The 27,651-nt window shown below is 40.4% G+C and overlaps 2 protein-coding genes and 1 long non-coding RNA gene across 3 annotated transcripts in view; 2 read left to right on the forward strand and 1 right to left on the reverse strand.

The window, feature by feature from the left end:
• LOC116986838 (SRSF protein kinase 1-like) overlaps positions 1 to 13,913 on the forward strand; it is a 53,890-nt gene extending 39,977 nt beyond the window's left edge. Inside the window, exons 11-16 of the mRNA XM_033042570.1 lie at positions 1,019 to 1,444; positions 4,293 to 4,393; positions 4,550 to 4,657; positions 8,258 to 8,327; positions 10,168 to 10,260; positions 11,976 to 13,913. Coding sequence (XP_032898461.1) covers positions 1,019 to 1,444; positions 4,293 to 4,393; positions 4,550 to 4,657; positions 8,258 to 8,327; positions 10,168 to 10,260; positions 11,976 to 12,160 — 983 coding nt within the window. The 3' untranslated portion in view covers positions 12,161 to 13,913. The remainder of the gene's footprint in view (positions 1 to 1,018; positions 1,445 to 4,292; positions 4,394 to 4,549; positions 4,658 to 8,257; positions 8,328 to 10,167; positions 10,261 to 11,975) is intronic.
• LOC116986839 (LHFPL tetraspan subfamily member 5 protein-like) overlaps positions 3,576 to 27,651 on the reverse strand; it is a 64,730-nt gene continuing 40,654 nt past the window's right edge. The window contains 3 exon segments of the mRNA XM_033042571.1: positions 3,576 to 3,585; positions 18,501 to 19,406; positions 21,107 to 21,149. Of these exon segments, the coding sequence (XP_032898462.1) occupies positions 21,133 to 21,149 (17 nt within the window). The 3' untranslated portion in view covers positions 3,576 to 3,585; positions 18,501 to 19,406; positions 21,107 to 21,132.
• LOC116986840 lies at positions 15,253 to 18,062 on the forward strand. Its single transcript, XR_004415585.1, has 2 exons — positions 15,253 to 16,346; positions 17,567 to 18,062. It is a non-coding gene; the product is annotated as an uncharacterized LOC116986840 (long non-coding RNA).

The following is a 27,651-nucleotide window of genomic DNA, read 5'->3' on the forward strand; positions in this document are numbered from 1 at the left end:
TACCCAGCAACTGGTGATGCCCCTGAATCCAGACTTCAAGCAGTTATTGCATGCAAAGGATATGCAACATAATACCAAACATGACTACTTTCATTTACATGACATTGCTGTGTCCCAAACGTTATGGTGCCCTGAAATGGGGGGGGGACTATGTATAAACATTGCTGTATTTTTTACGTAGTGAAACCAAAATGTATAAAAATGGCTATGTGCACTTTAACCACTTTTTCTATTACAAATCTCAAATTGTGGAGTGCAGAGGCAAATAAATAAATGATGCATCTTTGTCCCAAACATTATGGAGGGCACTGTATATATGCGTAGAATTGGCATCCGTTTAGAAAATCGTATGTATCTTCCATATTGCCGCAGATTTCACATACAAGAACCGTCGCACAAGGTCCCCGCAGAAGTCTGTTGTGGGGATGGATCTGCCGGCTCCAGAGCACTGGCAGCAGGGGGCAGATTCGACCTGCGGTTCGACCGCGGAAGTCGAGATCGGCTGCCTCACCCGGCCTAGGTGCTACATTTCCGGGGGGACTTCTGAGGGATTGGGGGGGGGGGGTTTCAAGTGCACTCTCTCGTAATTTTGTTCAGATTAATAATGGGGGCGTCGAACCACCTGTTGCTGGAAAATCGATGGTGGACCAGTTGAAATGTTTGATGTTGCAACACATGTGACTATGATTATGGGGGATTCATCAACTTGTCATTGGCTGTTCTATCTTATAATTAATGCAGTAATTTGCAATGTATTGGAGCAGATTGATGTTAGAGCACATTGTGTTTATTTTAGTAATCTATGGTTCATTTTATCTCCATGTAGCTGGAATGTAAATAACCTGTTATTCAATTTTTAATTCTTAATGATCACATTTATAACCCCTTGTTGGCCAAAATACCGAAAGCTTTTTCTTTCCCTTATGGAAAAATGTCGATGTCCTCTAGTGTCTTGTTGGGGGATTGCACTTGTTGTATAAAGCAGGAAAATAATTTACATTTTCCATCATATTTTTAGATGGAGATGAGCCGGCAGAAAAAATAAAAGAACTGTTAGAAGATGTAAATACTGAAAAAACGAGGATTGAATCGATTAATTGTAATGGACATGTAGACGTTGGACCACTTTCAGATCAAGTTAGTAATGGAGCAGAGGAAAATAAAGAAGATATTAATCAAAATACAGATGAATGTAAACTGAAAGAACCTTGCAAAGATGGCGACTTCTTCCCTTGTCCTTATGACATGTTGAATGGACTGCTGCAAAACGGACGAAAAGAAAACAACCAGAATAATTACTCGGAAACCTGTAAACCTTTATTAGCTGGAATGTTTGAATCTGTAACCTGTAATTTGAACCCAGAAGATGGAAATCCATTGAATGAGAATGAGACCAAGCAAAATAGAAGTAGGGAAGGCTCCATAGCCAGCTCTGGAGACAATGGTTAGTTCCTTGACAACACTCTATAAAACGCCAGTGCACGATATCTGATGCAGCCAAGGTTTTCTGCTTGGATGTGCCTTGAAACTTAAATTTTATTTCAAGCTGGGAGTCTCTAATCACTCACCGTTCCCATGATCCTAAGCAATTACTATCGTTTTGCTGACCTACCAGTGCAAAGAACATTTTGCTGTTTAAACTATTTAAATTCTAAATGTTGGATTTCAAAAAATTGTTCATTTGAAATCTCTGGCTTTTGAGCCTGCCTGTTCAGTTTCTTTCCCAGTAATGTTTTTGGCACCCTTTGTGCTTCTAATAGCCATTCTAAAATGTGCTTGGAACTCATCCTGACCTGCAAGTGTGAAAATTCCACCTCGCTTTCGTGCATTTACGTTATTTTGTGTGCATGAAACCCAAGTGTAGCTTTCCTTTTAATTTTTCATCTAATATTTGTTCATTTGCAATACTAAAAAAAATTGTTCTGGTATTCACAAAATATGTTACTGTTTAATTTTCATTGGATATTATCAATCACTTTATCTCCATCAAAGATTGCTGGGAAAAATACAATTTCATCCTAGTTTAAATTGTATTCAAATTAAGATACTACTGAAAATACATATAAATGTAAGAAAAAAAGGCAACGGGTCATATTTTGACAGTTGTCCAATCGTCTGCATACTCTTTGGCTGCATCTTTGAATTTCCTTGTCGGGTTATTTTTTTGGACGTGTGCAAACCTTTTTGCTTCTGTGTGATAAGTCTTTAATAGCTTTATTGACGAGGACAGCTATTTTGTGCCAGACTTCTGTGCAGGTTCATCTCCAGTTGATAATATGTTCAGCATTCACAGAGCAATTCTGAACTTGGCCAAATACCATTATAGGTGGGGCAACACTGTCGCTCAGATTACACACGGTCGTCTCCTACACGTAAACCCAGTAAATTAAATGTTCATTTAATTCAAATTCTCTAGATTGTGCAACCCAAATAATTAGTACTTGCACTGGGAGGCAGAATCAAAATGTGCAACTGAAACACTTCAACCCGTGAATCCGTGCATGACATTCCATTAGCCAAAAGTTGTTTGGAAATCGAGTATTTAGGGGTATGGATAATCGGCAGGCACTAGGATTGGCGGCAGCATCAGACCTCCAGTGTCCACAAGGGTCTTCAAATTATCTTTTTTTTAAATAATTGCCACTTCTCCAGTTTGCAGACTGGTGGGTGGGAATGTAAACAGTGTAGATGACAACATTAATTTGCAAAGATGTACGACGGGCTTTATGGCACAGTTCTAAAGGCACAAAAAGAGATTATGTTAAATTTAAAGACACTGCTTAGAAAGCGGCTGGCTTATAACTCTTACTCCTGCAGTTGAGTAAGGGTGTGAAGGTTGAGGAGGGTGCAGACCAAATCTGAGGAGGTTCCAAGGATAGTCTGCGCAGTCTGAAGGAGCTTGTTTACGCTTGGTGGAAAGAAGATAGGAAAGGTTAGGTAGTTTACAAGATTGGTTTGGATAGTGTTGAAACACTTCCTACTAGCACAAGGAGAGGTATTTTACAGGTGTAGATCAGAGGGGATTTCCTTGAGCACAGTCTCTAATGCTGATGGAACCGTTTAATTGAGACTTTCAGAAGGGAATATGATAGCATTTGAACAATTGAGTGAAGAATCAGAGATGGAACTGATTTTTCTACAAGGATCTTCATGGACTTAGAGATGAATTGCTGTCTCCAGTGCTACAGTCATGTAATAATAATCATGGACTAAGTAAGTGGGTCAAATTGTGACCGAATAGAGTTGAGGGGAAATTTCTTTAGCCAAAGGGTGGTGAACCTGTAGAATTCATTGCCGCAGATTGCGGTGGAGGCCAAGTCAGTGGGTATTTTTAAAGTGGATATTGATAGGTTCTTAATTAATATGGGTGTCAAAAGTTACAGGGAGAAGGCAGGAGAATTGAGTTGAGGGAAAAATAAATCAGCCATGATCAAATGGTGGGGCACACTCGATGGGCCAAATGGCCTAATTCTGCTCCAATGCTTTGTGCTTAAAAAGCTCCCAGTGCAAGCAAATGTGAAGTCATCCTCCTTGGAACGAAAAAGCCGAGTTTAAAACTCTATGATTGAAAGATTAGATTAGATTCTTTATTTGTCACTCAGACCTTTCGGTCTGAACGAAATGTCGTTGCCTGCAGCCATACATATAATAATAAACAACAAACACACACAATAAACACAAATTAACGTCCACCACAGTGAGTTCACCAGGCACCTCCTCACTGTGATGGAGGCAAAAGTAAGCAGGGGAGCTTCAGAGATTCTTGGGACTACAAATTGTGAGTTGGTCCAGAAAGTGACCAAAGGCTAATGGACTGTTAGTCATTAGACCTAAATTGTAAGATTGGGATTGAAATTCTTGGTTTGACTGCAGCCCGTGTATTGTGTGCAGTTTCTCGCATTGAGAACGTGCAAGCTCCATATCGTCAGCAGGGGAAGCCATGATTAAATCCAGGTCACAGGAGCTGTGAGGCGGCAGCAGCACTAATGTCCTTTGCATTGAGAATTTTAAACGTTTGGAACTTCTGCAAGCTTCAGTGGATGCTGCATCACTTACTAAATTTAAATTTGAAATGTTTTTATTACTTAAATATATTGATGGGGAAATGATGGTTTACATGGAATTGTCACTTTTTTTTATCTGATTGGTGGTGTGGTTGCCAGGAGCTTAAAGGCTTTCTAATTCCTATTTGTGATTAGCAGTAGAAACCTAGTATTAAGATAAATGTTGTGCATGTTATATTTTGCGGATAATTTTAAATTTTGATTGATAAACTAGTGTTTCTTCCACAGCAAAATCTGATGCTGCTAGCCTGCTTACAAATCCCCTCGACCCTATGAATGCAGAAGGCATCCAAGTTAAGATTGCCGACCTTGGAAATGCTTGCTGGGTTGTAAGTGTATAATTTCATCAGATTTAGAATTTTGTATTTTGTGGCGTGTTTCTTTAAATCGTTGGTACAGGTATTTTTGGGTAATTCTGTAGAATAAAAATAAATCTAATTACAGATCTCTCGGTTAATAGTACATTGTCCATTTTCTTTTTGTAGCATAAACATTTTACAGAAGACATCCAAACTAGACAATATCGCTCATTGGAAGTTCTAATTGGTGCTGGATACGGAACACCTGCAGACATTTGGAGCACTGCTTGCATGGTATGTAAGAACACAGTTGAAGTTTTGTTTTAAAAAAACATTTCTTTTTGTACCTTAGTTATATTCAATAGGTTTAGGTTTATTATTGCCACGAGTACCAAGTTGCAGTGCAAAGCTTTGTTTTGCATGCTATCCAAACTGATCAGATATTCCATACGTGGATACTATCAAGTCAACCTCAAGTACAATAGATAGACCCATGGGGAAGATACAGCGTGAAGAATATTGTCCTCAGCATTGTAATTCTATATAGACTATTTGCATTTTTGTAAATTCATATAAAATGTTAATTGCTTATAGTTCTCTGGATTTATAAGAGCCTTATTGCGTTGTTTACCCATTTTAAAAACAAGTTTGTAGAAAGAGCCAACCCGAAGCATCACCTATCCAAGTCCAGTTAGTTGATAATGTATATGATATAGTTGGGGTTACAGAGACATGGCTTCAGGGTGACCAAGACTGGGAGCTCAACGTGCAGGGGTATTCAATATTCAGGAAGGACAGACAGAAAGAAAGAGTAGATTGGGTGGCATTGCTGGTTAAAGAGGAGATTAATGCAATGGTAAGGAGTGAGATTAGCTTGGATGCTGTAGAATCTGTATGGGTAGAACTGCGAAATAGCCAAGGGCAGAAAACACACTTGTTGGAGTTGTGTACAGACCAGCAAACAGCAGTTAATAAGGTTGGGGATTGCATCAAGCAGGAAATTAGGGATGCGGGTAGCAACGGCACAGCAGTTATCATGGTTTAATTTTAATCTACATATAGATCGTGCTAACCAAATTGGTATCAACACTGCTGAGGAGGATGATTTCCTGGAGTGTATACAGGATTGTTTTCTAAGCCAATATGTAGAGGAAACAACTAGAGGGCAGGCCATCCTAGACTGGTTATTGTGCAATGAGGAAGGATTGGTTTGCAATCTTGTTGTGCAAAGCCCCTTGGGCAACAGTGGCCATAATATGGTAGAATTCTGCATTAAGATGGAGAGTGACACGGTTAATTCAGAGACAAGGGACCTGAACTTAAAGAAAGGTCACTTTAATGGTATGAGACAGGAATTGGCTAGGATAGACGGGCAAATGATACTTAAAGGGTTGACACAAAATGCTGGTGTAATTCAGCGGGACTGGCAGCATCTCTGGAGAGAAGGAATGGGTGACGTTTCAGGTCGAGACCCTTCTTCAGACATTACTCATTCCTTTTCTCCAGAGATGCTGCCTGTCCCTGCTGAGTTACTCCAGCATTTTGTGTCTACCTTCGATTTAAACCAGCATCTACAGTTCTTTCCTACACTTAAAGGGTTGATGGTGGATATGCAATGGCAAAGATTTAAACATCACATGGATGAATTACAACAATTGTTCGCCCTTGTCTGGTGTAAAATTCAAACGGGGAAGGCGGCTCAACTGTGGCTGACGAGGGAAATTAGGGATAATGTTAAATCCAAGGAAGAGGCATATAAATTGGCCAGAGGAAGCAGCAAACTGGAGGACTGGACGAAATTTAGAATTCTACAGAGGACAAATGGGTAATTAAGAGGGGGGAAATAGAGCGTGAAAGAAAGCTTGCTGGGCATATCAAAACTGACTGTAAAAGCTTCTATAGATATGTGAGGAGGACAAGATTAGTGAAAACAAATGTAGGTCCCTTACAGTCAGAAATAAATAGGCACATTTATAATAATGGGAAACAAGGAAATGGCAGACCAGTACTTTGGTTCTGGCATCAATAAGGAAGACACAAACAATCTTCCAGAAATACTAGGGGACTGAGGTGGGGACGAATTGATGGTAATTCACATTAGTCAGGAATTGATGTTAAATAAACTGTTGGGACTGAAAGCAGATAAGTCCCCAGGGCTTGATGGTCTGCATCCCAGAGTACTCGAGGAGGTGGACCTAGAAATCATGGATGCATTGGTGATCATTTTCCAATATTCTATAGACTCTGGATCAGTTCCTATGGACTGGAGGGTAGCTAATGTAACCCCACTTTTTAAGAAAGGAGGGAGAGAGAAATCAGGGAATTATAGACCAGTTAGCCTGACATCGGTAAAGGGGAAGATGCTTGAGTCGATTATTAAAGATGTAATAGCAGCGCATTTGGTAAGCAGTGACGGGATCGGTCAAAGTCAGCATGGATTTCTGAAGGGGAAATTATGCTTGACTGATCTTCTGGAATTTTTTGAGGATGTAATGAGTAGAATGGATAAGAAGGGAGAGCCAGTGGATGTGGTGTATCTGGACTTTCAAAAAGCCTTTGACAAGGTCCCACAGGAGATTAGTGTTCAAACTTAGAGCACATGGTATTGGGGTAGGGTATTGACATGGATAGAGAACTGGTTGGCAGACAGGAAGCAAAGAGTAGGAATTAATGGGTCCTTTTCAGAGTGGGAGGCAGTGCCTAGCGGGGTGCCACAAGGCTCCGTGCTGGGGCCCCAGTTATTTACAATATATATTAACGATTTAGACGAAGGAATTAAATGTAAAATCTCCAAGTTTGTGGCTGACACAACACTGGGTGGCAGTGTGAACTGCTGGGTGGCAGTGTGAGCTGCGAGGTGGATGCGATGGAGCTCCAGGGTGACCTGGATAGGTTGGGTGGGTTGGCAGATGCAATATAATGTGGATAAATGTGAGATTATCCACTTTGGTGGGAAGAACAAGAAGGTGATTTGTATATGAATGGTGTCAGATTAGGAAAAGGGGAGGTGCAACGAGACTTGGGTGTCTTTGTACATCAGTCACTGAAAGTAAGCATGCAGGTACAGCAGGCAGTGAAGAAAGCAAATGGCATGTTGGCTTTCATAGCGAGGGGATTTGAGGAAAAGGAGCATGGAGTGTCCTACTGCAGTTGTACAGAGCCTTGGTGAGACCACACCTGGAGTATTATGTGCAGATTTGGTCTCCTAATTTGAGGAAGGACGTTTTTGCTATTGAGGGAGTGCAGCGTAGATTAATTCCCGGGATGGCGGGACTGACATATGATGAAAGAATGGATTGACTGGACTTGTATTCACTGGAATTTAGAAGGATGAGAGGGGTTCTTATAGAAACATAAAATTCTTAAGAGATTGGACAGGCTAGATGCAGGAAAACATTCCTGATGTCGGGGGAGTCTAGAACCAGGGGTTGCAGTTTAAGAATAAGGGGTAGGCCATTTAGGACTGAGATGAGGAAAAACTTTTTCAGCCAACGTTATGAATCTGTGGAATTCTCTGCCACAGAAGGCAGTGGAGGCCAATTCACTGGATGTATTCAAGAGAGAGTTAGATATCGCTCTTAAGGCTGACTGAATCAAGGGATATGGGGCGAAAGCAGAAACGGGGTCCTGATTTTGGATGATCAGCCATGATTATATTGAATGGTGGTGCTGACTTTTGTAAACCAGCATCTGCAGTTCCTTGTCATAAAGTTCTGGTTGGACTCCTGGAGACAGTCTGTTTGATTCTTGTTTGAATACAAACATATGTTGCCAGCAAATGCTAAACCAGGAAAAAAAAAAACTTCTTTTAAAGTTACTTTGAAGAGACATTTGTATGTTTTCAAATTACTTTCAAGTACTGTCTTTAGTGAACACACTTTTCTTTTTGTCAAGGCATTTGAACTTGCAACTGGAGATTATTTGTTTGAGCCCCATTCTGGCGAAGATTATTCCAGAGACGAAGGTAATTCTCATTGTGTTTCCAATGCCACTGCCCATAATACTTTAAATATTGGATGCTTCAACCATTACAGTTTGAGTATATGATTCTTCAGGTTAAGTCTCCAATCTAATCGAAGGATCTCTTTTAATACTGAAATTGGTGTCTGCTTTCAGTGAAATCACTTAATGTTTCATTAATAATTATTTAATTCTGGAATCCCAAGTAAAGGAGTTGTTCTTTCCCTATTCACTGTTATCCAGAACATCAACATTTAGAAGTCTACATAATCTGCCTCATATTTTAAACATCCTTCCATTTTGCCTGTGAAGGCAGTCTAAATGCCCAATTCTTTTATTATTAACTTACACCTGCTGTTATCTTTATTTTTTCCAATAAACTTAAAATTCATGTTAACACGACCAAGTTGTAGTCAAGTTATAGACTACAAAATGCTGTTTCTCTTTTCACTATCGTTGGTCTCTTGAAATAATTATTATAAACCACATTCCTTCATCTTTCTTCAACTTCATCTACTTCACGTAAGACTTGAACTTCCTGAAATTCTCTGAATTTTCTTGGGCAAATATTTCTTGGAGAATATACAAGGACATTAATATCTGCTACCATTAATTTTTTTAAAAGGCAGAGAGAGTATTAACCCATAGCTCTCTAACATGTTCAATTTTGCTTGCAAATAATATTCACTCACTCCCTCTATCTTGTTGGATTTTCTTTGTTCATTTTTTTAAAATGATCCTGACCATCTTTCTCTGGACAGCCTTTTTCAGTCCACCTCAACTTTTTTTTCCTTCTGTTTGACAAAGTCCATAATTTGGGATTTGTTTTTGTTCCTACTCAAATTATTTATTTTTTATTTTTATTTTTTTTATTAGAAGTACAGTAAATTACAGTAATACACATCACATAAATCTTATTACATTTTGTTGTACCACTTCGTTTTTCGAGCTTTAAAAAAGGTAGAAATAAAAGAAGTAAGGAAAGTAAGCAAGAATCGTGAAGGTGCAGGAAAGTCTATTAAATTATTAATATTTCTCAGAATCCACCGTGGCTCTCTAATTCTATGACATTTACTGCATTTCACGATTTGGTATTCATGCAGATTTTAAGTAGTGATCCTTTTCAGAAATTTAATCAGCCTGCTACGTTATGCTGCTGCCAATGAGATTACTAGAATGCAATAATTGAGCACTTTAGTGTGGAGTTTTGGTCTGCTTACCAAAAAGAATTTGTAGGCATTTCAATGCAGATTTACCAGGCTAATTCCTGGGACAATCTCGCAGGACGACAAATGCTATGGGCGGCACAGTGGAGCGGCTGGTAGAGCCGCTGCTTCACAGCGTCAGAGTGTTCATTCTGAACCCTGGGTGCGTGGAACAAAATAACCTGTATCTCTTGAAGTTTAGCCGAATGAGGGATGACCTTATTCAACCACAAAATCCTAAGGGGCTCAGCAGGGTAGATGATGGGATGTTTTTGCGAACAGGAGGGTATAGAGAAAGAATACATAACTGGTCAATGAGGGGCTAGTCATTTAAAACGGAGGTCTGTAGACTTCTTGAAGAGAGTGGTGAATCTGGAATTCTCTGCACAGTAGATGATGGAAGCTGGCTCTTCTGAAGTATTTAATGCAGAGGTGGATAAGTATTTGATCAAGGCATGGTGGGGTGTGGAGCATTGATGCAGAAGGGTTGAGGCATGGATCAGCCACAGTCCTAATAACTGTCGGGACAGACTTGAAGGACTATATTCTTGTGTCCGTGGGCCTTATTGATGTGGTAGATTTGGTGCATAGTACATGGATATAACTGTTTTGTCTCTTTGTTACTATGTTTGCATGCAGATCACATTGCTTTGATAATTGAACTACTGGGGAAAATGCCTCGAAAGCTTATTCTTGCCGGGAAATACTCCAAGGAATTTTTCACCAAAAAAGGTAAAGTAGTGAGTAATGTGATGGTAACTTTGTGTAAATGTAGAAGCTACACATTTTCCAAACAAAGACGTACACTGCAGTGATACTTCAAGTTATTAGAAAATGGGCCGAGAAATGCGTGAGAATTATTTGGCGATCTATAGTATCATATGAAGTGTTTACCCTCATGTTAAAGATTGCTTATACCTTTCAGGTATTACCCACAAACAAGGGAACTGATTTTGAATAACTAGTGTATGAAATGCACAGCACGTCAGGCAACGTTTGTGGAGAGGTTATTTTTCAGATCATTGACCCAACAAAGAGAATTGGAGAATAAAATAATATAATTGATGAAAAGATGAAAGGTTGATCATGAATTTGCACATTTCTGTGCTGCAGTTGTAAACTAATTAGAAGAGAAAAGCCATAGAATATTCAAATCTGCTTGGTTGAGAATACATAATTTTCTTAATTTAAGAAATTCCAAAGTAATACCAAAGCAGCTGATTTTCTCCAGCCTGTGTTTTAAACTAGGTAAAATAAACGATGTGGGTGTAAATTGATCGAGAGTTCTAAACCATTCAAAGGCTCAAAAGTCTCGAGCCTTTATCCCAGAATGTAGAAAGGAGAAATCTGAGAAATATTAGCAAAGTCTTTGTGGTAGTCTCTGGGCATAGTTAAGTTACCTTTAGATTAGAAACTGGTTAATATATCCACAGAAAATGAAGTGCTGGAGGAACGTAGCAGGTCAGGCAGCATCTGTGGAGGGAATCGGCTGAGCAGCTGCCGAATAAATTCTCTTTGTTGGGTCATTGATCTGAAAAATGACTTCCTCTCCACAAACACATCGCCTGATGAATAGGTGTCATTTTGGGTAGAGACTCTTCTCTGTAAGCGAAATGATTCGGCAATCACAAATGACAAAACCTGTAGTCTCACCGTCCTGCATTGAACTCGGTCTAGTTAACAGCATTGACCAAATGAATGATTCTGTCTAAACAAACTCAACTCTATGAAAACATTAACCATGTAGACTGCAAAAAAATCATATGATTTTAATTTACTTGGATTTAAAATCAAACTTCCATGAAAAGTCTTTAAATCTCTTGCCCAAAGTAGGGGAATCAAGGGCCAGAGGACATAGGCTCAAGGTGAAGGGGAAAAGATTTAATAGGAATCTGAGGGGTAACCTTTTCGCACAAAATGTGGTGGGTGTATGGAACATGCTGCCAGAGGAGGTAATTGAGGCTGGGACTATCTCAACGTTTAAGAAACTGTTAGACAGGTACATGGATAGGACAAGTTCGGAGGGATATGGACCAAGCACAGGCAGGTGGACCAGTGTAGCTGGGACATGGTGGCTGGTGTGGGCAAGTTGAGCCGAAGGGCCTGTTTCCACACTCTATCACTCTATGACCTCAAACTAGGGATTGGCAAATGGCTTAAGGCGACCCAAAGCTTTCTGATTACGCATGACTATTGCCCATACATAATGTGAATTTGTCAGGACTCTGGAGATTAGTCCCATTTGCCTGTGTATGGCTGATATCCTTCAAATGTTTGGCCCATATTACCCATCGGATCAAATGGATTACTGGGCAGTTGGAGAGTAATACCACAAATATTTGCTAAACGCAAAGATGTCAGACTGGTCCCTTTTAAGGAGAGAGAAAGTAGTTCAACTGAGTGTTCTGTAAAATTGAATACACTAACCAAGATATTTCTCCCTTCAGGTGAGCTGAGGCATATCACAAAACTGAAACCTTGGGGACTGTTTGAAGTGCTGGTGGAAAAGTACGAATGGCCGCAGGAGGAAGCTTCTACATTTACAGAATTCCTGTTGCCGATGCTGGAACTGATACCGGAGAAGAGGGCTACAGCAGCAGAATGCACCAGACACCCTTGGCTCAACTCATAGCAACCAAATTAAATGCTACCATTTTATTTTCTGCCCTTAACTCAGTAGAGCACCTGGTTTAATGTCTTAAACAGGTACAAATACATGCTCCTTCAATCTTTAGGCAGATTTTACACATTCAATTGAAAAAATTACACGTACTGGAAAGGGGGTGTTGCAGGGGTTTGGATTGGTTTGGAATATGGAAATTTGCATAGTCATAGCTGCCATTTGTTAGTTGCTAATGGAAGATCATTTAGTCCACATTCAACAATTGTGCTGTTCACATTTATGGTAAGTGCGAGTATAAATTTAAAGTCATTATTTTTTAAATTTTGCCAAGGGATTATAAAATCTGGAAGGTTTGGCCATGTGGGAGAAGAGACCAGATGAGATCTTATACTCGTACCAAAGAGTTAGCTAGCTATGTTTTGCCCGATTAGTCTATTGCCCATTTGAATTGGAGTAAAGTATCTAGTAAATTAATTGCTTTTTGCTTTGGAATGACTTCTGGCCAGTCTGCATGCTTTCACGTTAGCCTGCTTAACATCTAGGCTGTGTATTTGGTGTTTTGACCACATTTTCTATAGGTAGGTTGATAGCTGAATAACTCAAATAATCCATTGTTTAAGATGTGTTCGTTTTCCAGCTTATCAACTGCCATTCCTGGAACAGCACTTTAGAAAAAAGCATTCTGTCCCTTCCAAAGTACTTCTCAGTACTTGAAATCTCTGGAGTTATGTCATTTGAAGAACTAAGATACAGTAGGAAACTGTTCCTTTTCATTTGTCCCCTTTTGTGTTTGTATTTACTGCAGCTCTTACAAATGTTAACTTTGTATTTAAATATTCCTGTTTTCTAATGAAGGTTCCCCATTTTGTGTTTTGTACCTCTTCTGTCCAGAAAATGTTTTTAAAATTGCTTCATTGAATAATCCAGGAAAGATACTCGATCATTAATTGGTCATGTTCTGCTACATAGGAGTGCGGCTTGTTTGCCTAAACAGACTATATTTCGAAAAAATAAAGGAACTTTTTGCATATGATATGTTAATATTGTACGTGACAAAGTTGAGTTGGAAAAGTTTATTTTCATTTGAAGGGAATTCTTGACCGTTGCCAGACACTGTCAAACACTACCAGCGAAATCTTTTTTTTGGAAACATTGAAAGCATTTGGGCCATAATGCAAGATTACAGTGTATGGTTTTAGCTTGTGTTGTTTTTTGAGTCTACAGAAGAGGTGCTGATGTTTCCAGTTGAAAGCTATACCGTGGGGTATCCCAATTCATCACATTTGACCAAAGCAGCTGACTATACTGAGACAGGCTCTTAATTGCTCTTGGTAATATTTGGCCAGATTGTTTGTGTTTCGTGTGTCCTAAACTAACACTGAATTATACAATAAATGCTACCGTTCAATGCCATATGTAGCCAGATTACTGGGCAGTGTTGCGTATGGTTTTGGTACCATTGAATTGAGTCAAAGAATGGTATCGCAAGTCAGTTGTATCAAATCATTCTGTTTGGAATGGCCCAACTATTTGTTTTACATATTATTCTTTATGGCTACTACTGTCCCTGTATTTGTTAAGTGCAGTGATCTAATTCGTACCCTTTTCTTGAAAATGCACTTGATGTAAAGCACCAGAATGATCAAATTAAATTAAAAGATGTGCAGCAGTGGCATTCAGTAGCCTTCAAGGGAATTTCTTGCTTACGAAAGGATAACCCACTTGTGCAAATTTTGAAATAAAGCAGATTAGATGCATCCAAGTTATTTGTCTTTCAAAAAATCTTTGCATCGAGAATTAAAAATGCATTACCGTAGATTCTACAGCAATTATCTGAATAATAGCAATACTGTGACTGATTCAGGCAAATGCTCCATGTTTTTATGATACATGGATTATTGATGCATCTTAAATTTTATGGACCGTCCACTTTTATTGGGTTAAATTTTAAGAAATTAAAAAGACAGATACATGGGTGATAGGTTGAGAGGCATATTCGGCAAACGCAGGTCAAATGGGTCTAGTTAGATGGGGGCATCTTGGTTGGCATGAACTAGTTTGGTCAAGGACTTGTTTCTGTGTTGTATGATTGACTCTAAAATTTGGTCCAGTGGCAAAGGTCACAAACATGTCATAGGGTCATACAGCACAGAAATAGGCCCTTCGGCCCAACTTGCCCATGCTGACCAAGATGCCGCATCTACACTAGTCCCACTTGTCCACGTTTGGTCCATATCCCTCTAAACCTTTCCGATTCAAGTACTGGTCCAAACGTATAGAGTCATAGTGTCAATTGCTCACTTTGGATACCATATGTGATACTTATAGAAACACTTGGGCAACTTTATTTTATCTTTTAAAGTTCATTCAGATTGTATGGAAATCAAAGACCCAAAGTGATTCCTGTGGACATCTCACGCACCATTCAAAGGCAGACTTTTATTTATTCTATTCATTCTTCAACCAATGTTTAAAATATATCGTGTTGGAGCTTGGTGAAATAGAACTGGCACAGTTTAGTCTTGTGATTGCCAGTAAGTTGAGCTCCTGTTTGCATGCCAAAGGGCTGAATTTGCTGGCATGTGCTGCCAATCTCTCACTTCTGCTCCATCATTTAACTGCATGCAGCATCCAGACATTCAGAACTTTCCGGCTGCCATTGCGGGCTATCTGGCTGCTGAACATTAAACCAAGCCAGATTTGGAAGATCCTTGATTTTAACCAACAGGAGTGGAGAGATGGAGGAATAAGAGCGCAGTCAGCAAGTTACTCTGAGCAGTTTAGTTTAAAGGTACAGCGCGGAAACTGGCCATTCACCCCACCGAGTCTGCACCAACGAGTGATCCCCGCACATTAACACCATCCTACACACACACACACACACACACACACAGATTCAGATTCAGATTCAGATTCAATTTTAATTGTCATTGTCAGTGTACAGTACAGAGACAACGAAATGCACACACGACAATGTACACTTATTCCAAGCCAATTAACCTACAAACCTGTACGTCTTTGGAGTGTGGGAGGAAACCGAAGATCGCAGAGAACCCACGCGGTTGTGGGGAGATCGTACAAACTCCGTACAGACAGTAGTCGGGATCGAACCCCGGTCTCTGATGCTGCAAGTGCTGTAAGGCTGCAACTCTACCCCTGTTCCACTGTGCAGTCCTATATCGTTTTGTATATGATACATTTGTGAAACCTTGTGCAAAACCAGCTCCTGCATTTTCTATCACTGGGTCCACAGTGAATCCCCTGCTAACCATTTTCACTCCCCTTCCCACAAACTGGAGGAACAGCACCACATATTCCGCTTGGGTGACTTGCAACCTATCGGTATGAACAAAGAACTCTCCAATATTAGGTAACAAACCCCAGCTCCCTTTTTTTTCTCGCTCTCTTCCATGTGCCCCACCCAGATGCTAACCCGTTTCTCCTTTCTCCTCCCCCTTGTCCCCTTCCACCTTTATTCTTTCCTCCGGCTTCATGCCTCTTCTCTCCTTATCTCACAGTGTTTTGTCTCTTTTTTTTATCTCTGGCCTTTGTCCAGCTATCTAATCAATCCTGTATTCATCTATCACTTGCCTGGCTTTGTCCTGCCCCCACCCCTCTTCCAACTTCCTTATAAAAAATATATATATATCCTGACCTGAAAGGTCACCTTTCCATGTTCTCCACAGATGCTGCCTGCCCCACTGAATTACTCCAGTACTTTTTTTTGTAACTTAAGTTTCCAGCAACTGCGGTTCCTTGTGTCATCTGTTCTTTGAATCCTCTCTTGTTTGGCCTTTACATGGTGTATTTCTACCAGAGTGGTTTTTCTTGTCAATTATTGAGCCTACTTTGCCATTACTACTTAAACCCATATTTCCCAAAGCACATTTGTGTGTCTGTTTGTCAAGTTAATTTCTAAATGAATTGCAGCTGGTACTACAGATCCATGCATATGGAAATGGTTGGACACGATCAGGAATTATATTTGATGTTAGCAATTGTTATTTAGTACATTCGTTAAGAATATAGTACACAATTGTTCATGATTACAAAGCATTCTGTTAGTTTCTAATCAGATCTGCATTGAACATCTGATTTGAATACGTTGCCTTTGGAAATATTTCCAGATGTATTTGACCCAATACTGAAAATAGCCAGCAAGCTTTCCCCTTGAACCCAACCTAGGACTGAAATTGTGAGTTTTATACTATTATTCCACATTATGACCTCGGGGATAGATTTACCAGGTGAAATAGAATTTAATTTCAAATGCATTTTAATTCACAAGTGTGCATTTTAAATTAATAGTGGAATACAATGTACGTGGTCATACACTCTGTACTGTGGAATTCTGACGCCTTCTTGAGTCTTATTCAGTGTTGTCAGAATCTGTTGGTGCAATAGGTGATACAAGGAACTGTAAATGCTGGTTTACACAAAAAAAACACAAAGTGCTGCAGTAACTCAGTGGGTCTGGCAGCATCTGGAGAACATGGATAGGTCACTTTTTGGGTTGGGACCCTTCTTCAGACTGATGGTAGGGGAAGGGGGGGAGGGGTGAGAGAGAAAGCTGGAAGAGTGGAGGAGCAGGACAAAGCCTAGTGAATGATAGGTGGGTGTTGGTAAGGGGGTGGGGAGTGGGCAGATGGTTGGACAAAAGGCAGAGATGAAAAGACAAAAGGTGTGAGAAGGGGAGAAATGGGTGCACGTCCAGGTGGGGCCAGAGGGGGAAGGTGCAGCAGGTAAACCTGAATTAATTCTCTAGTTGCAACCGAGAATTTCCACGTAGGCGGCACAGTGGAGCAGCGGTAGAATTGCTGCCTTGCAACGCCATAGTCCCGGGTTCGATCCTGACCACAGGTGCTGACTGTACGGAGTTTGTACATTCTCCCTGTGACCACATGGGCTTTCTCCAGGTGCTCCGATTTCCTTCGACACTTCAAAGATGTGCATGTTTGCAGGTTAATTGGCTTCGGTAAAAAAGTTGTTTGTTGTCCCTAGTATATAGGATAGTGCTAGTGTATGGGGTCGGTCGACCACGCCGGTCGGTGTGGACATGATGGGCCAAAGGGCCTCTTTCTACACTATCTCTAAAGTAAAGTAATGTGTCTGCATTTAGAGAACTGCCTCTGTAACTCTCACCTGTGCTTTGACAAATTGCAAGCCACAATAATTTAACACGTCTCCATTTACCACCTAAAAAAATGTCTTAAAACCTGCACCCATTTTCTGGCAGATTATAGGGGTGGTGTATTTTAAGTAACAATTGGGCATTGTGAACCTTTGTCATGAGGTGGTTAAAATGTAAAATTGTGAAAGCAAATCCTTTGTTTTATTTGTGTTAATTATGACAATTTGCAATGCAATAAACTAGTAACAACAAATTATAAATTTAAGACTTTGTTTTGCCAACAGGATGTCGATGAACAGCAGAGAAGACCAGACCACTAAATTAAAATAATGACTACAAGCAGTATTTATTCCATGTTGTCTAAACATGGAGCAGTACAACACAAGAACCGGCCCTAAAACCCATAATGTCAGTGCTGAGCATGATGCCAAAAGCGACCCTCATCTGCCCTACTGGTTGGCAGTACTGCTTCACTTATTTGCAATGAATTTTAAAACTAAGGGGATATCACAGCACAAGTGCAAATACAACATTCCACGTGCACACTAGAGCAGGCTTCCATGATTGTGATATTATGGGAAAACAACTACTAAAATCTTGCATCATATTTGTGAATTTTTTCTGCTCATTCTCCCAAACCATGTCTTTATGCAACTTAACACGCATTATCTTTCTGCTTGCGAATTTCAATTAAAACTGGTAGAAGTATGGGTTTCAGAAGAACCATTAAGATTGCATCGTCAATTCCATGGGAAGCACAATAAAGCTGTCATTCAGGTATGCTTAGGCCTTTTGTAATTCCTGTCTGGACTGAATTAGGATTCTGCCTGGATTTGAGGGTGTTCGTGGATTGATTTCTCCGGAGCAGCGTAAGTTGACGGAAGACCCGATAGAAGTATATAAAATTAAGAGGCAAAGATAGCAGTTGCACGTAACAAATAAAGCATTGGAGTGAGGGTACACAAAATTGCTGGGGAAACTCAGCGGGTGCAGCAGCATCTATGGAGCGAAGGAAATAGGCGACGTTTCGGGCCGAAACACTTCTTCAGACTGATGGGGGGTGGGGGGGGGAAAAGAAAGAAGGAAAAGGGGAGGAGGAGGAGGAGCCCGAGGGCGGGCGGATGGGAGGGTGGGAGGAGACAGCTAGAGGGTTAAGGAAGGGGAGGAGACAGCAAGGGCAAATTGGAGTGAGGGTTATGGATCGGATGCAGGCAGAACAGATTGGTATCATGTACAGCATGGACATTGGGGGCCAAAGGGCCTGTTCCTTTACTGTTCTGATCTATGTTCTTGTATGTTAGTCTTTGAAATCCTCAAAAAAAATTAACGTTGAATATTTTTTCCAGTAGAGGAATGCAGTATAAATGCTGAAAAACTGGGATTTCCAAATAGTTGAATATAGATTGTTAAAGTTTTACTATGATTTTTACTTTCGATTGCACATTTTAATTCACTGCTGCAGCAAAACTCTGTCATTTGTACTATGGATTAATTGATTTTCTGGTTTTAATAATTGTTTAGTGGAGAAAAGCTTTGTTTAATCTTAAAACATAAGTTTGTCACACTTTTGCCAGGGAACAGATTTTGAAGAACTGGTCTCTTTTCCCTGTTAATAACAGGTTTGTAATGTTCATAAATGGTGTAATGGGGGACTGCAAACATGCAATAACTTCGCACTTCTTGAAACATTGCCTACACATAGAAACATTCACATTGTAACTACATTTTTTTTTCTTCAATGTTAAGATTTATCAATTACTCGAGCTATTTCAACGTTTGAAGTACGTACATTTATAACAATATACAGTGGTACAGAAATATATATCACCAGATTGAACCATAGATGATGCTTGTGATCACTCTAATCAGGCTCATTTGGACCTATACAGGGGGCGGCACCAGACCGTGTAAATAAATTAATCGTCTGACTGGCCATGTGACTGACTTCCAGTGGAATAAAACAATTTCAACTACTGTAACTCTGATGCGTATCTTCAGGGCAAACTGCAGGATTCGGTGATCCTTTTGCATCACCGCTCTCTTCAGTGCTGAGGAAAATACTGACGACACCTTTGTTCAATACCGTGTGGAGTTTCTTTAATACCACAAACTTATGGAACGGCTCTGGAAATAAAAAACGCAACCTTAAAAAATAGGACTTCAAAGCGTCAACAATGTGCCTGTAGTTTTTCATGCTAATGCTAAGGGTGGCACAGTGGCGCAGCGGTAGTGTTGTCAGTGCCAGACACCCGTGTTTACTCCTCACTAAGGGTGCTGACTGTACGGACTTTGTACATTCTCCCTGTGTTTTCTACGGGCGCTCCAAAGGCGAACAGGTTTGTGGGTTAATTGGCTTTGGTAAAATTGTAAATTGTCCCTAGTGTGTAGGATTGTGTTAGTGTACGGGGTGATCGGTGGTCTGCATGGACGCGGTGGGCCGAAGGGCCTGTTTCCATGCTGTATCTCTCTAATGCATCATTTACCGTCAAACATTTATGCAGAAAATATTACATTAAGTATTACTATTGGCAATATTGCCTCCACATTGTTACAGCAATAATGCGAAACATTTGTGCTGAGTTAGTATGAAGAACATCGCTCTCCATACTGGAGATTTTGAAGCAAGTCTACACACAGTTGATGCTATGCTGCTTTTACGATTAGGTTTATGATTGTCATAGAAACAGAAAAATAGGTGCAGGAGTAGGCCATTCGAGTCAGCACAGCCATTCATTATGATCATGGGTGATCATCTAAAATCAGTACCCCGTTCCTGCTTTTTATCCCATATCCCTTGATTCCTTTAGCTCTAAGAGTTAAATCAAACTCTCTTGAAATCATATGTACTGAGGTACAGTGAAAGGTTTGTTTTGCATGCTTTCAAATCAGGTAATGCTCCACATAATTACAATCAAGTCAAACTCAAGTTCATTAGGTAGAGCAAAGGAAAAGCGATTCAAGAGGGAAAAACAGATTCAAGCTTCCGAATCATCTGCCTGACAAAGAGGAATGAGGAGGGACAAGTCCTTGATTATATTGGCTGCTTTACTGATGCAGCATGGTGTAGATGAAAACGGTGGTGGAGAGTCTGGTCTGTTTAATAGACTGGGTTATATCTACAACGCTTGGTCTGGTGGCTGAGTAGGTCCAGAGGAGATACATTCACAGCTTGATCTGCACTACACATGATTACTGCAATATTTGACTGTCTTACTATGCTTAAAATTATGATTGTACATCACTGTTCCCAGTACCAGATTGTTGGCAATTGCCAAGACAGTCAATGTCATACTGACCACGTGGCCACAATTGTCTCAAGATGTGACGATGTCAACTGTGATTTTGGATAGCAAGAGTCACAGAGCTGTACAGCACGGAAATAGGCCCTTCAGCCCATCTTGTCCAGGCTGCCCCAGGTGGCATACTGGGCTCATTCCATTTGCCTGCATGTGACCCATATCCCTCTTGAAACCTTCCTATGTCTATCCAAATGTCTTTCAAGTCTTAATTGTATCTGTTTATTTCGCTCCCTCAGCCAGCTTGTTCCAGGTTGGCTTTTAAGTACAGCTGTCTCATTCTTGTTTTTGACCCTGGAATGATGCAATATCTACACTATTCCGTAAAAGGTGTTTACATAGAAAATAGGTGCAGGAGAAGGCCATTCAGCCCTTCGAGCCCTTCATTGTGATCATGGCTGATCGTTTAAACTAAAGTGCCAGAAGGTATGAAGGAAGATAACAGTTTTGGATATTGAGATTTTAAACTTAGCTTCTAGCATATCTTAATACTGTATCACTAACGTAAATATACTTGAAAATACTCACCAAAATGCATGATAACGATGCCTTCCCTAGGCATTGTCTGCTTCTGCAACACATGGAATACAGATATGGACTTGGAATTAATTAGTAGATACATGAGTTTTTAAAATAAACCATGAGCTGGCCTGCAAACAACATCCAGGGCCAATTGAAATAAATAAAGTTTAACGTTGGTAATAGTTTTGACTTTAAATTAATTGGGTTTTTCTCTCTTTATAAACTATCAGGACTTGACATTATAGCTTCAACTCTAGTTTAAAGATGACTAATATATATATATATATATATATATATATATGTAGTTCTACCTAGCATCCCATATTCAACTCTTTTCCACATCCTCACTCCTGCCCTCTTCCAAATGTAAGTCAAGTGGCTTGGATTTTGCAGTAGACATAATGATGAGGTTAAAATGTAATAGCAAATAACAGCAGATGCTGGTTTATACCAAAGATAGACACAAAATACTGGAGTAACTCAGCGGGTCAGGCTGCATCTCTGGAGAAAATGGATAGGTGACGTTTCCAGATGGGACCCAAGTAAATAAGACTCGCGTGTAACAGCTCTTAAGTGGAACTCAGTAAATCGATTCAAAATTGCCCAGCTCCTGAGGCAGCCACACTTGATCAATATCTCCCCAAAATATCTATTTTAGTATTGAAAACATTCAAAGAGCCAGGCATGATTGGAGGTTTCTTATTTAAGTTAAATTATTTTCTTATTAAACAGCGATGTCACCGAGCAATCTGTGGCAATAAAAGAAAACTGGACTTGGAAAATCCCATTTCTTCTGAATTGGACTAGTTTGTTAAGACTAAATATGAACCAAATTGATAAAACTGTGATTTATGCAAATTATTTATGTTAAGGAATCTGATGTGTACAGATTTGGGAACTCAACCGAAACATGTCACAGAGGCAGACACAAAATGCTGGAGTAACATCGGGTCAGGCAGCATCTCAGGAGAACGTGGATAGGTGACGTTTCAGGTCAGAACACTTCTGAGGAAGGGCCCCGACCCGAAAAGTTACCTAGCCATTTTCTCCAGAGATGCTCCCTGGCCCGCTGAGTTACTCCAGCACTTTATGTCCATCTTTGGTATAAACCAGCACCTGCAGTTCCTTTTTATTCCATGACACAAAGGCAATAGTTTTAGTAGCTATTACCCATAGTTTGCTCATCAATTTCCATATGAAATTTGCTAGTAAGTATCCAAGAATATTTCAGTAAGAATCCCAGGATAAATATTTGCTAAATGTTGCTGATTTCTAAATGGCTTAAGATCCACATTAGGAGATTAGGAAATGAAGGGATTGGTGCAATAAATCTTGTGCATAAACTATGGCATGACACTTAATGCCCTGTGTATAATAATTTTATGTATTGTAATTTGTTGATATTTTAGGAAACTATTTTAAAGAATAAATTGATAGCTTAACTAGTTCATCTAAAATGTTGACATTTTTCAAATACATACCTTGGTCAAAACGTAAATCAGTTTACTTTAGAGGTACAGAATGGAAACAGGCCGTTCAGCCCATGCCAATCAAGGATCACCCATTCACACTAGTTCTATGTTATCCCACTTTCTCATCGACTCCCTACGCACGGGGCAATTTACAGAGGGCCAATTAACCAACAAGTTGGGATGTGGGGGGAGAAAATCAGAGCATCCGGAGGAAACCCACGTGGTCACAGAGAGAATGTGCAAACTCCACAAGGACTGTACCCGATATCAGAATCGAACGCACATCTCCGTTACTGTGAGCTAGCAGCTCCACCAGCTATGTCACTGTGTTGCCGACCCAATGTCTGAATGTGTTTATTGGGCTGGATCATAATGTCTGAAGAAGTGTCCCGACCCATAACGTTGCCTATCCATGTCCACCAGAGATGCTGCCTGACCTGCTGAGTTACTCCAGCACTTTGTGTTATACACAAGATTTCAGCATCTGCAGCTCTCTGCCTCTCCTTCAATTACTCCAGCATTTTACGCCAAAAATTAAAACATTGAAATGTTCTGAATACCATCTTTGAATGGCTGAGCTGAATTGATCCCACATAACTGGAACTGCAAGTTAATATTAACATAACACTTATTTTAGAAAAAGTTATATATATTAATTGGTCAATGGCACCCCTCCTCCCTCAAATTTCCATATTCATTCTGGCATTGTTTAAAATCAATACCACGGAATGTAAAATGCTTGGAATTCACGGTTTCCAAACTTAAGCAATATTATTGAAAAAGCTTCTATAATTATGAATAAAAGATGTACAACCTGCTTTTACAGAAATGCACTGTAGATGGAGTTACAAGACTACTTCAATTGCCAATAGCTAACCGAGTGTTGGAATTAAATACCAAACAACTAAACACAATTTCTGGACTACTTGATAGAATGGATTGCAATGTATTGTTTACTTTAAGCAATTTGTTGAGCGTGCATTTCAGGATGGCAGCATCGTGCCTTTCCACAACCGAATTCCAGAGAGAAGATAGACGTTATGTTACAGTTGTACAAGATGTTGGTGATGGTGCTCAGTTTGGGGCACCCTGTTATAGAAAATATGCCATTAAGCTGGATAGAGTGCAGAGAGCATTTACAAGGATGTTGCCAGGACTTGAGCTGTAGGGAGAGATTGGTCAAGCCAAGATTTTATTCCTCAGAGTGCAGGAGGTTGAGGGGTGATCTTGTAGAGTTGTATAAAGTCTTGTGGGGAATAGTTTGGGTAAATGCGCAGAGTAGTTTACCCTCGGTAGGGGAATCAAGAACAAGAGAACATAGGTTTAAGGTGAGAGGACAAGATTTAATAGGTACCTGAGGGGCAATGTTTTCACACAGAGGGTGATGTCTATGTTGAGCGAGCTGCCAGAGGAGGTAGATGAGGCAGGTATAAAAACAGCATTTAAAAGACACATGGATAGAAAAGGTTTAGAGGGATATGGGCCAAATGTGGGAAAATGGAACCAGCTGAGATGGGGCACCTTGGTTGGCATGGACGAGTTGGGCCAGAGGGCCTGTTTCTGTGCTGTATGACTGCCTATCGGCAATCTGAATTGTGCATTGTTAAAATCTGTAGGTTACCTAATCCACTGTGAATTCTTCTGCATTTCTGACATTAATCTGCAGCAAGCAATAGACAGCCAATCCTTGTTGTGTTGTGTCAGTCCCAGTTTGATTTGCAAATGCCACTTCTACACTCAAACAGGTTCTCCACTGCACCATTACTACAGTGTAGGCCTGGTCCCTCTCACTTCTGCAAGATACTTCCACATCCTTCATTGGCTTCTCATCTGGAAACGACATCTTCCTCTGGGAGCGACTTTGAATGGTCTTCTAACCTGACCTGGGTTAGAAAGGACGTAGCGGCATTTCAATGCTGTTTAGTAATTTAAATCTTAATGGCCTGTTGTCACCTCGAGAAGGCATCCAGCGGATTCACGTTAGAAACCAACACTTAATTAAAATCCACCCCAAAATTGCAGCAATCTAATAATTAAGCCACTTTTTAATCTACCGCCAGTTCGCATAAATGGAGAATAGTGCACAGGTGCACTGTGGTAGAGCTTTGTTTAATGTGTTCTTACGAGGTCTTAATTCTGATACAGTGGTGCAGCAGTTATAGCCACTGTCTCAAAGTGCCAGGGACCTGGGTTCCATCCTGACCTTGGGTGTTGTCTGTGTCCAGTTTGTACGTCCTACCTGTGAACATGTGGGTTTTCTCTGGGTGCTCCAGTTTCATCTCACATCCCAAAGACGTGCGGGTTTGTAGGTTAATTGGCTTCTGTATTGTAAATTATCCCAAGTGTGTAGTATAGTGCTAGTGTGCAGGGGGATCACTGGTCGGCGCAGACTCGGTGGGCCGACGGACATGTTTCCACGCTGTATCTCTGAAGTCTAAAGTTTTTCTGACATTATTAATGAATTGACTAACTGAGTTCTTGTTGGTTAAACTCAGGTATACTGTCAGGGGAGGTAGTAAAATAAAGACCAATACCAATGTTTTAAAGTCAGACATGAACAGGCAGAGAGGGATATAGAGCGTGTGTGTGGCTGTGGGATTAGTTGAGGTTGGCTTTATGGTAGGTCCGATCATGATGGGCCAAAGAGCCTGTATATGTGCAGTACTGTTCTATGTTCTCTTTCTCCCATCATAAAATGGCTGCAAAAATAGAGGCTGGTGGTCAAAATCTCTGATACCACTGTTTTTTCAATATATAATACATTGTCTTGATTTGTACTCAAAGTGCAATTTTCCTTTCCGGCTTCAATATAATCTGTCACAATGAAAAATTGCCTGTTTTAATGTAATGTATGAAATCTCAAATTTTATTATGGTACTGGGAAGAAAGGTTACGCTATATTAGATGATATTTTCCTGTCTGAGGGCAAAACTATTTTATCCAAGCACTTATTCATTGCAATCAGCCCAGCTGAGGGCATGGCATTGTGCACTGACACAAGGAACTGCAGATGCTGGTTTACAAAAACAAAAGACACAAATGCTGGAGTAACTGAGCCGGTCAGGCAGCATCCCTGGAGAACATGGATAGTTGACAATTCGGTGCATCTGTGTGCATCTACATTCTGGTGTGTGCTTTCTTTAATGTCGATAAAATCTAGAATGATGTATCTCAGTTGTTAAGTGGACCATTTAAAAGCTGTTTACATATGGCGTCATGTTAAGATCCGATGTTGATATCCATTTCTAGTGTAGGGATAAATTGGGATTTCAGCTGAGCTTTTAACGTTTAAACTAATTCAGTCTATCTAGTTCTACTGAAATAATCTGAAGCTATGAGAATCTCAGTATGAAATTGTTTCTGACAACAGCTGATTGATATTCATACTCTGCATTGATAAGCTCTTGTTATGAATAACAACAATATATCTTCAGCCCAGAAATACACAGATAGGAACACCAAGCTATAATCATTTTTAAACCTTGAAAATTCTCTATGCACATTTAAATCTATCTACCCATTTCATCTTAATTGTATTCCTGACATTCATCACCTTTTACATACATTTTTATTAGGATTTTTTCCCCAGGATGATATCTGCAAAAAAAAAGACACTAAGTGGTGGCGTTACTCAGCGGGTCAGTTAGCATTTCTGGAGTACATGGATAGGTGACCTTTTGGGTCGTGACCCTTCTTCAGACTCGTAACATGCACACATAGGCTTGAAAAAGAGCCTCTCATCCACAATTGCTACCTCCCACTAATCTTGTTAATATTTCATTTATATTCTCCCCATTCCAGTTACTCACCCTGGTCATGCACCATTCTCTGAATCTAAAATTCCAGGGGGTTTATCCCTGTTCCATGTTTTCTAACGGAGTGTTTTGTGCATTTAAGGACACAGAGTGCTGGAGTAACTCAGTGAGTCAGGCAGCATCTCTGGAGAACATGGATAGGTGACGTTTCAGTCCGAGACCAATTGTAGAGGGAGAAAGTAAGCTAGAAGATGGGAGATGCAGGACAAGCGTGGCAGGTAATTAGTGGATACAGGCAAGGGAAAAATATTTTACGTCCCATTCCAGCTTCCTTCTCAGTCCCCACCCCCCTGCAATCAGTCCAGGGAGGGGTCTTGATCCGAAACGTCACCTAACCATGTTCTCCAGAGATTCTGCCTGACCTGCTGAGTTACTCCAGCACTTTGTGTCCTTTTGTGCTTCTGCTGTTCCTTTTTCTACAATGTGTTGTCCACTGGGCTGCAGGAGGCAGAGGGGATGTTCATATCCTGCCGGGCTTTCTTTGCATATCTGACTCAGACCATGGGCTAGAATAAGAACAACAACATTAAATGTGCTGCCAATTTTATCCCAGAGACCGATTGTCGTGACCTCTTCTTATAAATGCTGATTTCATTGTTTCTTGATATAAAAAATGTTTGGCATGGAATGAAAAGTACGTGCAGGCTTTCCTGTCCGGGCTTCCGGTGTGATTGGCACCTCTTTTACAACAGTGCTGAATGCTGGCAGTAACTCACTTCCTTTCATAACAATGATGTTGCTTCTAATTGCATCATGTGGCCTGGACTTGTTATACAAAGCCACTGGCCTCACTGTTTACTGGGACACCAGTAGGAACATTTTTATAGAGAGGATGTATGGAACTAATAGCAACGTGGAAACTGACCCTTCGGCCCAACTTACCCACACCAACCAACATGCCCCATCGACACTTGCTCCTATCCTAGCCATGTACCTGTCCAAATGTCTTTTAACTATTGTGATAGTATCTGCCTCAACTACCACCTCTGGCAGTTCGTTTCATATACCTACCACCCTTTGTGTAAAAATAAAATTGCCCCTGAGGTTCCTATTAAATCTTTTCCCCCTCACCTTGAACCCATGTCCTCTGGTTCTTGTTTTCCATACTCTGAGTAAAAGATTATGTGCCTTCACCCAATCTATTTCTTTCATGATCTTATGCACCTCTATATGATCACCACTCATCCCCCTGAGCTCCAAGGAATTGTCCTAGCCTGCACATCCTCTCCCCATAGCTCAGGTCATCATCCTGGCAACATCCTCA

The sequence above is a fragment of the Amblyraja radiata genome, chromosome 24 (assembly GCF_010909765.2).
Source record: "Amblyraja radiata isolate CabotCenter1 chromosome 24, sAmbRad1.1.pri, whole genome shotgun sequence".
NCBI classification, from domain to species: Eukaryota; Metazoa; Chordata; class Chondrichthyes; order Rajiformes; family Rajidae; genus Amblyraja; species Amblyraja radiata.